The sequence below is a fragment of the Sinocyclocheilus anshuiensis genome, unplaced genomic scaffold, assembly GCF_001515605.1.
Source record: "Sinocyclocheilus anshuiensis isolate Anshui unplaced genomic scaffold, SAMN03320099.WGS_v1.1 scaffold1442, whole genome shotgun sequence".
Lineage (NCBI taxonomy): Eukaryota > Metazoa > Chordata > Actinopteri > Cypriniformes > Cyprinidae > Sinocyclocheilus > Sinocyclocheilus anshuiensis.
Window position 1 is genome coordinate 220,694 of NW_015558616.1, and position 13,755 is coordinate 234,448.

A 13,755-nucleotide genomic window follows, 5' to 3' on the forward strand; every position below is an offset into this window, starting at 1 on the left:
AAAAATGGCTGCCCACTGCTCCGGGTGTGTGTGTGTTCACTGCTGTGTTTTTGCACTTTGGATGGGATAAATGCAGAGCACTAATTCCAAGTATGGGTCACCATACTTGGCCACATGTCACGTCACTTTCACTTTCACTTACAACGACGGAGCAACATCTGAAGGTTTTTAGATCCAGTCACTGTTCTCCACCGTTTCCGTCAGTTTTGTGCGTGACTCAAATTCAGTGTCATGCGTCAGTCATTTCGAGACCGTAAGGAAATGCGATTGTCAATCCCTAAAACTGACAGTGTGAACGTGGCCGTAGTTAATATAGTGATTACTTTCATTTCTGGCGCTATGGCATTTTTAAACTGTGTCTGAGATGTTAGCGTGTCCCTAATAATATCGGTCACAAACATGATCACTGCACGATCTAATGTGTAGTGTCTTATTAACTCACTGTCATGCATTGTGTGCAAATATGCATTTCTTCTCCCTCTTCACGTTTAGTTGATTTTCTCCACTGCTAAAGAAACTCTTCAGCCTCTTAAAAGTCCTCGTCAGTACTCCTAACAATTTTGAACCTTAAGAGCTCTTTTAAGGGTTAAGATGCTTTCTGAATTACTTTTTTCTTTGCTAGGATATTTTCTTAAATTTTTAGAGGAAACGCCCACATTTCTAAGAATGTTCTTAGAATTTTGTTACTAGGAGCAACTCTAAGCACCAAGATTTTTCATGAATATGGGCCCAGATCGTGACATTTTGCTATCTTAAGTGATTGATGGGCTGTGCTTGCTTGCCCTTTACCAAAGGAGTGGCATGTCAGTGGTCAGCGAGTAAATTTAGGGATGGTTTACTTAATCACCCCTGCTCATTTTCTGTGCGTTACTTTTGCATTTAAATTATTTTTTTTTTTTTAAACAAGTTGCCCTCAAACCTGTTTAAAACCCTTCTGGCTTGATTTTTAATCTTTTATTTCATCTTAACAGTCGTCGAGATGACATGGAGTCGCTAGGATACGTGCTGATGTACTTCAACAGAACCAGCCTGCCATGGCAGGGACTGAAGGTAAGCAGTACAGATAATGCAGGTGTTTATTTATAATAGCTGGATTTTAGATGGGATCGCACTGCATGTCTGAGACAGATTTGTTGAACGTACTTGTTCCTGAGACACTGATATATAGATTTTTTATTTATTTTTTTTTAAAGCATGCCAGTAACTTTTCTACTTTGTATGGTTTGAATGTAGGTAATATTAAGTATGGATGTTTAGAAATGCTGCCTTTATGTAATTAGAGCAGGAGAATACTCCTTAATGTCACTGAATATTACCAACTTTCTTTATTACTGTGGAGGGAAAAACCTTAAAAGAATGAACTTAAAATTGCTAGGCAGCAGGGCTCCAGACTGTGCCTAAAATTTGCGACCAAAAACATTAATTTGCGAGTGATATTTTTGCTGGCGACTATACAAATTTACATGTAATGATTTAAAAATTTGCATGTAATGCCTTTTTTCCTGATTGTTTTGCGATCACATCATTTGTTATGTTGACGTAATAAACTGAGACGATGCGCATCAAAGTTATAGTGGAAAAACAGTCCTCATCTCTGCCGAACACCAGCACACCTGCTAAAGCTCCAGTTGTGAGAGAGATCGAAAATGACGGAGACGTGCGAAGTAAAAGTGCAGAAAAGCAGTGTCTATTTCGTGCACAACTTGAACAAACTACAACAGGTAAATCTGTCAGCTGTGTGGACATTAGCAATATCGTTAACAATTCTCGTTTATAATCGATACTGATATGGCTTCTTGTTATCAAGATCTTTAGTCTATATGCTGTGTTCTGTTAATTCGTGAACTTCATATTATTTGTAGCGCACTTGCCATCCAATAATCACAATATGCTTTGTTACCTTTTAATAGACAAAGTATCAGCTTTTAAATTCTGCCAAATTCATAATAAAAATTCAAACAATAAATACCGTTTTGGCGCTCTTTAATGTGGCATGAGCGATCGCTTTAGCGCCTCAGTTCATGCGGCATGTGAACCCATCATACCTTTCTCTTTACTACTATAGTACAAAAGGACACCAAAAGGTATATTATAAGATAGCCTTCAGTACAACTTGCTGAAATTTCTCATGTTATCGCTCATTCAGTGTTTCAAACTCTCAGAAAACTCGTAAAGCTTGTAAACAATGCCATGTGGCAATACATTTACCTCAGAATAACCATTTGGTGTCCATAAGCTCTTTAGTCAGCTAGAAAAAAAATAAGCATTTTGCCAAATAAATGCGCTATATTGCATATTTATATTTTTACTTAAATATAAAGAAAGAATACAAGGAGCTAAAGATAAAATTCAACACCTCCTATATAATTACATGTTACTAATGAAGAGAAACAGACTGTTTGTGTGCAAGACATATGACAACATTTATAGGATGCATTGAGGAGGAGCCTAAAACTATACTCAATGGCCAAGAGATGCTGACATAATTATGCCAAGTGAAATTGGAACAGATTCTGTTGTAATAAGCAATTCTTTGTGACTGTATATAGTTCTGAAGTTGGGAAAGACGTGTAGTTCCCACTAAGTGAACCATAGTTCCCAGGACATCTAAAAGATGGATTAAAATGCTAATTAACATAAGAAAAGGTCAGATATAAACACATGACAGTATGACTGAATAATAAAATTAAATGGATAAATAAAACATGTTTATTCTGTGGTACTTAAAAAAATCATTTGCCACCTAATTTTGTTTCTTATAGGAGCCAGTGGCTCCTTAATTGATTTTTGTCTGGAGCCCTGTAGGCAGTATAAAACAGGATAACAGGTGGTGCCTAAAAAAGTGCTGTAAATCTCCTTTCAGCTGGGTTATTTATGGCCCCTAGCACTGTGGGATTGCACACTGATGGACAGCCAGTACCAGATCATAGTGTGTAACATTTTCATTTTTGCCCACAGGCTGCCACAAAGAAACAGAAGTATGAGAAGATTAGTGAGAAAAAGATGTCGACCCCTGTCGAGGTGTTGTGTAAGGTATGTGAAATTCTGCACGTCACAGCAAGGCTTTTCAAAAGTCTGCATTCATACATCGTATGCGCATACATGCTACTAAACCTCTGCTCAGTTTAAAGGTTGTGATGGTACAATTCTTAGGCTCCATGAGTATTCAAATTAGTTATCTCTAGAGCATTCAATACTGCTAAAAAGACTAACTGTATATGAACATGATGCTTAGCTACTCTTTTTGTATTGCTTCTTTTGTGTGTGTCTTTTTAAGGAATATAAATATTTATATTTTGTATGTCAGCCTACAAACTATGTACAAACATCCAGTTGCTTATAAGAAACTCTGATCCTATGTCTATTAGGCTGGGCGATCTATTGAGTTTGTACGATATATCTATTTTCTTTATAAGCGATTCGATATGAGGCAATACCGTTTATATCGATATACAGTAGTTTGATACGAGCGCATCTGAAAATATAGCAGAGGACACAGACTGAGCTGCTGCGGAGAAAGTGCATCATCCTATTTGTTCTAAACATGTGACAAGCTTCATATTAAGACCTTTAAAAACTAGTAAGACATAGTTTATAGTTTCATTTCGCATATTAGTTAAAGCGGCTCGGCCCGTCATATGCTCTGACAGAAAGGCTGCGTGTGCCCACTGGGGTTGGGTAACGTTCACATTTTAACCGGTACGAACTGAATTTCGGTGCCGGTAACCAACGGTACCTTTTTTCGGTACTTTACTCTGTGTAATTACAAAAACATTTATTTCAGTAAAAACAATAAGTCCAAAAGTCTCAATTTCAACATTTTGAACAATAGGGCCCTACAAACTTTTTCTTTCTTTTTTTCCCCCCAGAAATTCTTAATTTGATTTTCAGAAAAATTAAAACAAGGCATTAAACATTTATTTTAAATCAAATGAAAATTAAACCCTTTTATTTTTTGGCAAACAAAACTGAGGTTTACTGTTGAAATGAATACATGGAAGAAAAATTGTGTGAATATTCCTTTAAAACATTTTTAATAGGCTAATAATTGTATTTTTTTCTACAATTAAGTGATTAATCTGGTTGTAATATTTTTTTATCATTTAATTGTTTTATTTAAATTTGATAGAAAATTTAATATTTAAAGATGTACATTATACTGTACAAAAGTAATACAAGAGTAATATATTTCTGTTACATGTTAAACCGTATTTTTTGACAGGTTGCCATTAAGTTTCTGTGTATACAGTATACATCATACAGATGATGCTGGTTTTCTCAAATGAAACGGTAAAATTCTCGCGAAGAGAATTTGTGAGGCGAGTGGAACATGCAGGATTCATATTTAAACCGTTTTTTTGCATTTTAATATTCACATACACTAGTTCATATCGCAATTCGAATTAAGTGGCAGACAGTGGCTACTTTTGATTTATTCGTCCAAAATTGACTATAGAGTAAATTACTTTTTTATGAATGGACTTAACGATCCCCTCCGCGTTTTTGCAGAAACCATATGGCCCTAGAAATTTAACCACACTTCAGAACATTTCAGCTTGCCCTGTGTGTTGTTTGAACGAGTTGCAGGGGTGACCTCATGTCACAGGGTCTCTCTTTCTCTCTCTGTAGCGTATGCGCCCAGATGCGTTTGATTTGGCACCGATTGATTTAAAGGGGTCATATGATGCGATTTAAATTTTTCCTTTCTCTTTGGAGTGTTACAAGCTCTTGGTGCATAAAGAAGATCTGTAAAGTTGCAAAGACTAAAGTCTCAAATCCAAAGAGATATTCTTTATAAAAGTTCAGAGTCAGCCACACCTACCTAAAACGGCTCGTTCTAACACGCCCCCACATATCTACCTCACTATGTGGGAAGATTTGCATAACGCCGCCCAAATGTTATGTTTACGCGGCGCGATGCAAAGCAACGTAACGCGTAAAAAGACCGTATAAGTCCTTATACGGTCATAATCAGTAATTATGTCCCCACTGAATGCAACAAATGCCTCGTTTGTAATGGGTTTTAATGTTTTGGTCTTGTCGCTCCGACCGGACACGGCATCAACAGTATGTGAGGGGCGTAACATTTCCGTCTCACGCTTGAGGTATTCGGCCAATCACAACGCATTGGATAGCTGGCCAATCACAGCACACCTCGCTTTTTCAGACTGATGAGCTTTGTAAAAATCGACGCGGTTCAAAAAGGCGGGGCATAGAGGAGAAACAATAATGTACAGTATGTGGAAAATGTGTTTTTTTAACTTTAAACCGCATAAACACATTTCATTACACCAAATACACAAAATAATGTTCTTTTTAGCAGCATCATATGACCCCTTTAACGTGAATCGGTACTCTGTAGTACCGACGCAATTTGGTTGGTACCCTTAAAAGTACCGATTTCGGTACCCAACCCTAGTGCCCACTATAGGCTACTCGCGCTGTTTAATGTGTTTGTGAAATGCTGCCTTCCTGAATGCATAACTTACATTTCAAAGGTATATTCTCCATCTGTAAATGTTAGAAAGGCCATGGAAATATTTCCATTTTTCTGTCAGAAGTGCATGAGCCTTCTGCTTTGGGATTCTCCGCCAAACTTCACAGACTTCAGTGAACGAGCGCCGCCACGCGCCAAACAGACAGAGCTCAATTAAATAGGAGCGCAATAATTCTGAATGAAATGCGATTTTAACCCATTTTTTGCACATAATATAAAGGCTTACATGGTTACATTTTACTTTTTTTTTTTTCATAGCCTTTAATATGTATTGTTTTGTTGGACAACATTGATATATACCGTATATTGCAAATCGACCAAGAAATACTGAGATATGAATTTTTGCCCATATCGCCCAGCCCTAATGTCTACTCACCAGGCTTCTAGCCTACATGACTGTAATTTCAGACAGCCTTTTTCCTGCTAACAGTGCTAGCTATTCATTATATGATATTAAAAAATATCTGGTCAGGTTGACATGACATTTATGGAGCTTGGTAATTTGGTTCTTTCGTTACATGCATTTGGCTCTTTCTCCAGGGTTTCCCAGCAGAGTTTGCCATGTACCTGAACTACTGTCGTGGGTTGCGGTTTGAAGAGGCACCTGACTACATGTATCTGCGTCAGCTTTTCCGCATTCTTTTCAGGTGCCTGACAATTTCTTGCATTACCTCAACACTCCCAACTGGCCCAGAAACACCAAGACACTCCCTAGTCACAACTTGTTTTCCACATCTTTGTTACCAGTAGAGTCTGAGGTCAATTTTTCAAGCAGAAAGTCTTGCAAGTTGTGGACTCCTTGTTTATTTCTTTACTTGTGGTATCTAAATTAATTTGATTTGTATGGGTATACTCCCTCTCGCTTGATCACTTCCAGGACTCTGAACCACCAGTATGACTACACATTTGACTGGACCATGCTGAAGCAGAAAGCAGCACAGCAAGCAGCCTCCTCAGGGGGACAGGGGCAACAGGCACAAACCCCCACAGGCAAGCAAACTGACAAACCCAAGAGTAACATGAAAGGTTAGTAGCAAACAGCCAAGCGACGTTTTCAGTGCAAAAACAGAGACACCAATTGCTTACATTTGTAAAAACAATAGTGGATTTGGAACATTCGCTCCTCAAAAGATTCACGAAATGCAAAGAAACAGTGTTAGTTCAAGGATACACCCACAAAAAAAAAAAAAAAAAAAAAAAATTCAATTGGTATGTCTTGCAAAAGCAAAGACGTCCTTGGGAAATTTGACTACTAACTTTGTACCAAAAGATGTCTATTCTTCTCTGGGACGAAGGGTTGACTTCATAATCTTTTCTGTGAATGTCAGATAACCATCCCTTAAAATTAACCCCTTTCTAAATGGGATGCTCTGTTTGACAGTTTTCTCCCAATCATTGTTCCTGGATCTAACACTTGTTAGTCTTGATTATAATGGTCTCTTCAGTACAAACATGGATACGTGGGAGTGATTTCTAACCACAGACTAACCAAGACCATGTCATTTCCACATCTCTTCATTGACTCTTACTGTAATTTTTAATGTGTTTGGTGTTGAGGGAACTGTAATATTGTTCTATGTTCATGTGATGACTCAACAGTGATGTTTTTTTGTGATTCTAGTTGTGGATCTGCTTTCCAGCAAAAGGCATAGCCCATGCTATGTATATGGACTTGGAGTTGAGAGTGTATTTTATTTTTTCCAATCCATCATATTATGTTTCCTAAGGCAGAACTGTTGGCGATTTAAAATTGATGTTAACGAACATATCGAGTCTGTTTCACACTACATTAGCGTTAAATAGTCCTGGTCAGATGGTGTAGGCTTTAATGTTGTCTAAATCTGTTGTGCATCTAATGCAGTGTAGGCTTGACACTTGGAAGGGCACAGTTAAGTGTAAAAGCTGCTGTAACTCTTCCACTGCCGTGTCCTTTTAGTGCCCTGTTAAAGTTGGACTACAGCAGTATTCAGTTTGGGTATTTCTCATTATTAATGGTATACATCTCAGTGGTTTTAAATAGGGGTGCTCCGATTGATCGGCTACCGATCACTATCGGCCGATAATCACGTTGGGATGTTTGATCGGCGGTCTCTAAAAAGGCCGATCTCAAAAAAAACGATCTCAAGCTGATGACGCTGCCGTGAGAGGTTTGGCATGACATGCAGCGGCAATGTCTTAGTCTCTGTCCGGCGCGGGTAATTAATTATAATGCTGAAGGTGAGGTACTCGCCTTCATATTTCTTCATTAAATAACTTATAAAGTAATTTGAAAACCTTGTGTGAGACGTAATTTCACAAACAGAGCGAGTGAAGTGCGTATGTGGTGCGTATTTTTCCCGCGCTCATGTTAACGGATTACTGGATTAATAAAGTGTGCACACTGCGCATGGTTGCGGACCAGCAGTGCGTTCCACGAGCGGTGCGTCTGCAGCAGTGCAGAGATTGTTTCCGTACCGAGTCTATTGCTGCGCTGCAAGCGCTGAATTAAAGTAACAGCGCATTGTTTGCAGTAAATATGAACATGGATTGACACGAAAATGTAGTAATTACACCATAAATGCATATTATTAAAGTCCTCTATATGGCTTGGCTAGGTTTAAAGGAAAAGAGCACTTTTAGATAAAGAAGGCAATTATAGATGGCACTCGTGGAGGTAGGAAAACAAAGTTTTTTATGAACTGCATGGATTGCTTGTAAAAGATTTCAATGCAAAAGGAAAGGCAGTAGAGCTGACTATTTCTGTCAATGGTAAGTTTGTGATAACGTAAGAAAAGTAGTTTAAATGTTTTGCCACTTGCTTGAGCAACTTAATATATAAATCTAGAAGTAAATGCAAAAGTAAAAAGCATTGAATAATTTGTTGCTTATATTTATTTCTTTGAAAGATTGTATTACTGTACCGTGTAAAAAAATAATTGCAATGCTGAAAAAGCATTTTCAGAGACGATGTTTGGATTTGAAATCAAAATAATGCATAAATGTTGTGTTTGTGGTAAACAGCCACGGATCAGTAGCGGACTCCTGTGTGAAAGCACAATGAGAGTCCGTGCTGCTTCCTCTCTCACAAGAGTCACCTAAGAGGGGAAATTCCCCCATTTTCAAAAATGAAATTCAGACCCTGAATAAATGTCAAAAATCCTGATTGGAATAGCACTATAAATGGTTATAAATGATAAAAAGAAGGCTTTAAAAAGACTGTTATCGGTGATCGGTATCGGCAGATACTGCTTTCTGTGATCGGCCTCAAAAATCCTGATCGGAGCACCCCTAGTTTTAAACATCTGTCATTCTACCTAGTAGTTGCCTTTGGCGCTTAAAATAGTCCTGATTAAACTACTTTGTGATGTCTGTAGAATTTATACTATAGCCTTGTTTGTAGGTTGTGGGAATATATTCCAGAGTAGATTAGACATTTCTGACAGTTGTGATTATTTAAAGCCATGTCATGCTGTAATCATCCATTTAATCAACTGAACAGGATGTCTTTTTTTTCGCCCTTTTGGCCTAAATGCCCTCAGAGGACAGTGGGTTTAATATAGTGACTGTGCCGTCAACCCACACAGGCTGCTTTTCCCAGCTGAGCTTTGTGATCTGTTTCCTCTGTGATGTTAGACATGGCTTTTAGAGTCTTTTTTTTTCTTCTTCTTTTCAATCCCATGGTTCAAGTTATGATCTTTGTTCATAAATGCTTGGTGAAAAGCAGGAAGGCTGTTTTATACTCAAGGTTCATGAATTAAGGCAGAGAACAACTGATGTTATAAGTGGCTGGACTAAGAATAGCATTTGCTGATGAGGTGGTATTGGCCTAATCCTCTGCACACTGTTTTAGTTTGATTGCACCCCATCCCCCCTTCAAAAGACAGGATGCACCATGTAGACTGCTTAGATGTATCATTTGGATTGCGAGAACTCCATCCGTTCAAAGATTTATGTATCCTACTGGCTCAGAAATAGAGTACTGTCCCTTTAAGATCCCTTGGGCTGAATAGCCACAGCCAAGAATTTAAGTGGTGACGCTCAGGAGTGTTTGAGCTTGAAAGAACTTTATTTGCAGGGGATTGTTGGTTTCTTAGTTACCAACTTTGTTAGTTCTGCAACAACGGAGGTCTGGAGCTTGCACTGCTGTATTATTGTGAGATTGGTCCTAAAAGTGCTGCGTCAGTATACCTCTTCATGCTCAATGAATACAGACTTGTCAAGCATTTAGTTTTCTTCTCTTCCCCTCATCTTTTTTCACTCCTGAAATGTTCCATTACTGTCCATAGAAATGTCAAGGCTGTGGTAGCTGAATGTAACTATCATCTTTCCATTGTGGATTAGTTAAAAATGACACAAGCAGTGACATAAATGGGCTACAACTCTGCTTTTGAATCTAAAAGTATCTTAATAGTTGTCATCTTTCTGTAGCTTCTGAAAAGCCTAAATATGATTTTTAAATGAGGAAACTAAGTAAATATGTTTTCCAAGCATAATCAGTTTAATTTTTCAAAAGAGTAATGTTGAGCAGTCTTTAAACAACTCTAGATTTTATTCCTTGTCCATATTATCATGTTTGATTTTGTGCTCCGTTTGCCTGAGGCAAAAGCACATAGATTTTTTAGAAGCAGACCACAGTTGAGAGTGCTGCACTGGAAACATTTCAACATACATCACAGGTCTGTCAGGGTGTTTTTTGTTTAGGATTGTGATTGCACATGACTTGAAACTCCTTGTGAGGTTAGCAATTACGCTTTCAAATCGAATCTGTACCCATCTCATTTTTCTCAGCAGTTTAATTCACATTAACTTAAAGGGATAGTTCACCTTAAAATTAAAATGGTCATTTATTCTGTCATGTCGTTCCAAACCTGCGTGACTGACTTCTGTGGAGCACTGATATATTTCTTAAAATATCTATTTATTAACCCAGCACGTTGTATATGTATTATTATTTTTTGTCCTTACATTTGAAATTTAACTGGCTTCCAGTGTTGTTTCCCAATATTCTTCAAAACAAGTCTCTTTAAATGGTACTTTTTAGATGGATATTGCACTGCTTTTTAAGGCTGATAGCATCATCTAGTATCTGTTTTAGTGAATCTTCTCATGCCCTCTCAGTCTTTACATTTAGTTTGACATTAAGGATTCTTGTCAAAGGACAGCTGCTTTGCTTTGAGCTGGATTTTTTTAACTGTGGGCTGGCTGATCATGCAACAGCTGACTTGGTTAAGGTGTCAGTCAGCTATAGAAGTGAGTACATTCATCAGTCATGGTTAGGGCAAGTCTTGGCTGCCCCGAAAACCCCTTCAGCACTTACGCAGTCGCTCAGATTGGCGTGAGCTAAATGGTTGTAATAAAAGATTTTATCCCCTCTGAGCCCCAATGAGTTTGATGACATGAATGTTTTTCTGAGATTCTCTGCAGCAAGTCTCGACTTTACCGCAGAGAGGGACTTGATGACTTTGCACTTTCTCTCTTCCAGGACTGAATAATGCTTTGACGGGGTTGGCCGCATTGATTACAGTAGCTCAACCCCATTCAGCTCGGTGTCACTAACTCTTAACACTCTCCTCTCTATCTATCTGTCTCCCTGTCTTGCAGGTTTCTAAGCATTAAGACAATGTAATGAAGCAGAGCAGAGTGGTCGTAGCAGGATTTGCCTTCCAATCACACCCCGGCATCTAGGATCAAATTCACCAGAACCTGCCAGGCACTGTGGGCAACCTTTTTCCTGTTAAAGGACTTTTGTTCCATATACTATATATGTAATCGGTATATATAGATAAGATGCTCTGCATATATCTATATATTGGTATGTATATACTATATCCACACAGAGAGCAGGCTTGGTTTGGAGTTGGAAGCTGTAGCCTTTTCTATTGTCCTGTCCCTTAAGACTTTTCGCCCCCTCCTTCTTTGAAATGGAAAACTGTAGAAAATGGGGATATAATTGTGCACATGCCAATATTTTCCCGAGTTCTCTCCTTCAGGAAAGCTGTTTGGGATCCTTCCTGAATTCTCGGTTGCCCATCAGAGCAGTTTTGGCCCCCCTTTCCCTTCTCATCGTCCTCTCGTCACAAAGCGTGGCACGAACCCAGACACTCTTCTGTCAGAATGGAGACATCTGAGACACATTTTCGTCCTTCAATATTTTTTTGCTCTTCCTTTTCTCAAGCAAAATGAACCATCTGAGATGAAATGTTTTTTGTTTGTTTGTTTGTTTCAAATGTATCCAAATAATTAAAAAGGCAACCATTGGGTTTTGTTTTTCTTTTCTAAAAAGGTAATTGCGATTCTGCCTGCTGATATGTGCTAGAGAGCTTCTAATGTGAAGATTAAAAAAAAAAAAAAAAACCTTCTAGTGACTACTAGGTTTCTCTTTCGAACACTGCACTAACTATATTGTACTTGGTATTCTGAAGTCTAAAAAAATAAAAGAATAAACTCAGAAGCATATTCATTACAAATTAGGCATCACTCTGAACTAAACCTGTATGTTAATTGCTTGGATGAAAATTGTATGCATCTGATCTAGGTTTTTTCTCTTTGGAAAAATGTTCATGTTGATTGAGAAAGTAAGCATCCGTACGATTAATTGCTATGATAGGCTTAATGTTCTGTTTTTGAGAGAAAAATGTGCTCACGCCACCCTTCCATTACCATTTTTTATATGCATATATATCTTTTTTTTTTTTTTTCTTCCCAGGAAAAAAAACGTTACTTTTTCAGTTTTATAGAGTCTTTCCCTGTATTGAATCAATCATTTTTGGGAAAGTTTTTTTTTTCTTCCTGTGGTGAAGCAGATCCTCGTGTAAAATATCTCTGGGACGTTCTCTCTGCAACAATTTTTCGCTGCTGTTTGGTAGCGGTCGTTTTGCTCATTTCCTTTTCTTTTTTTATTGCAAAGAAAATGTTGGAGGGTTTCTTTTCTATATAGTTTTGGGTCTTGTGGGGCAAGAGCGATTTGATTTTCCTTATGTTTTCCTCCGCCTTTAGCCACGACAAATGCACACCAGTAACTTGGCTTTCTTTTCTCTTTGTTGTTTTCCTTGCCTCCCAACTGTCCCTCAGAACCAGCTTTAAGTACGTTACAGCTGGACATTCTATAAAAAGTGTAATTTATTCCCTTTTAGCATGTCAGAATAAATTAAAATGTCTTCTCAGAAATGCTGTCCCAGTCTCTGTAATTTTACAAGAATGCAAATAACTTGGATTACTGATAGATTTCCCCCTCCCTTTCCATTTGTTCAGGTATCTGTCTCTAGTCTGCACATTTATTGTTGAAGTACCTCACAACCAGGCATCAAACTTTTTTTTTTGGAAACTGAAAATTCAAATGAAATGCTTTAAAAATGAGAAGGCAAAATTATTGGTTTTCAAAAAAATGTAAAGCTTTGAATGATTTTGTCTCAAGTGTTTAAAGGGAAATGTTGGAAATGATCTCAAGATATTGCTGTCATCCAGGAAAGCAGTTCTTGGGTGGTGGGTAGTTCTAGGTGCTTGTGGTGGTTTAAATTTCCAGGGTTCATATCTGTAAATATTAAAATGGCTTCAAATGGCAGGTGTGGAAATTGGTTAATGTTCTTATTGACAAACCATAGAAAGGGCTGCTTCAGTTTCCTAAAACACGTCTTTTTTTAATATTCAGTACTGGATTATTAATGATTTTATGTGTTACGAATTATAACTTTTTTTTTTAATGTTGCTTATTGAGTCATCTGTAGGTGTTTCAAATCAAAGCATAATCATAACTTGCTTGTTATTTAAGTAAATGACAAAGTCGTTTAAAATGTGCTGAGAATAAGTCTAAAGACTCAAATGGGACACTTGAGGGAAATGAACATGAGTGGAAGGGGGGTAAGGGATTGGAGTTCAGATCAACACATGCACAAAACAGCTGCTGCCTCATAGGGGGAAGGAGTAGGAAGGCCCATAGAACAAACCTGTTCAACAAAACCACCAGTATGAGTACCCAAAACGTAAATCTAACGGCCTTATATGATCATGTACGAATTTTTATTCTGCAAATGCTTAATACCTAATTTAAACTCTTTCTTTGTATAGCCTTAGACGGCCTTCATTCATAAAGTATGAATGACTTCTTTCCCACTGAAGGCTCTTCTGAAGGCCTCTCTTCCCTTTATGGAGGTGGAGTCCTGACACGCCGCACGAGTCAAGCGTCACGTGACCGCAGGCCGTACTGCTGTAGCTGTGTAATGTAATCCATGCTACACACTTTAATCTCCCTCAGTTCGTCTATATCCCACTGAACGCATCAT

At 38.0% G+C, this 13,755-nt stretch overlaps 1 protein-coding gene across 5 annotated transcripts in view; it reads left to right on the forward strand.

Annotated features, from left to right (window-relative positions):
- Nucleotides 1-12,155, forward strand: part of LOC107680342 (casein kinase I) — a 29,119-nt gene extending 16,964 nt beyond the window's left edge. For 3 of the 5 annotated variants that reach the window (XM_016476195.1, XM_016476200.1, XM_016476198.1), the window contains 5 exons: nucleotides 972-1,050; nucleotides 2,959-3,033; nucleotides 6,038-6,144; nucleotides 6,375-6,523; nucleotides 11,078-12,155. In XM_016476195.1, coding sequence (XP_016331681.1) covers nucleotides 972-1,050; nucleotides 2,959-3,033; nucleotides 6,038-6,144; nucleotides 6,375-6,523; nucleotides 11,078-11,085 — 418 coding nt within the window. In that variant the 3' untranslated portion in view covers nucleotides 11,086-12,155. Of the gene's footprint in view, nucleotides 1-971; nucleotides 1,051-2,958; nucleotides 3,034-6,037; nucleotides 6,145-6,374; nucleotides 6,717-11,077 lie in introns of those variants that run through there. The other 2 variants (XM_016476197.1, XM_016476196.1) reach the window with 2 other exon arrangements.
- The last annotated feature ends 1,600 nt before the right edge of the window (nucleotides 12,156-13,755 follow it).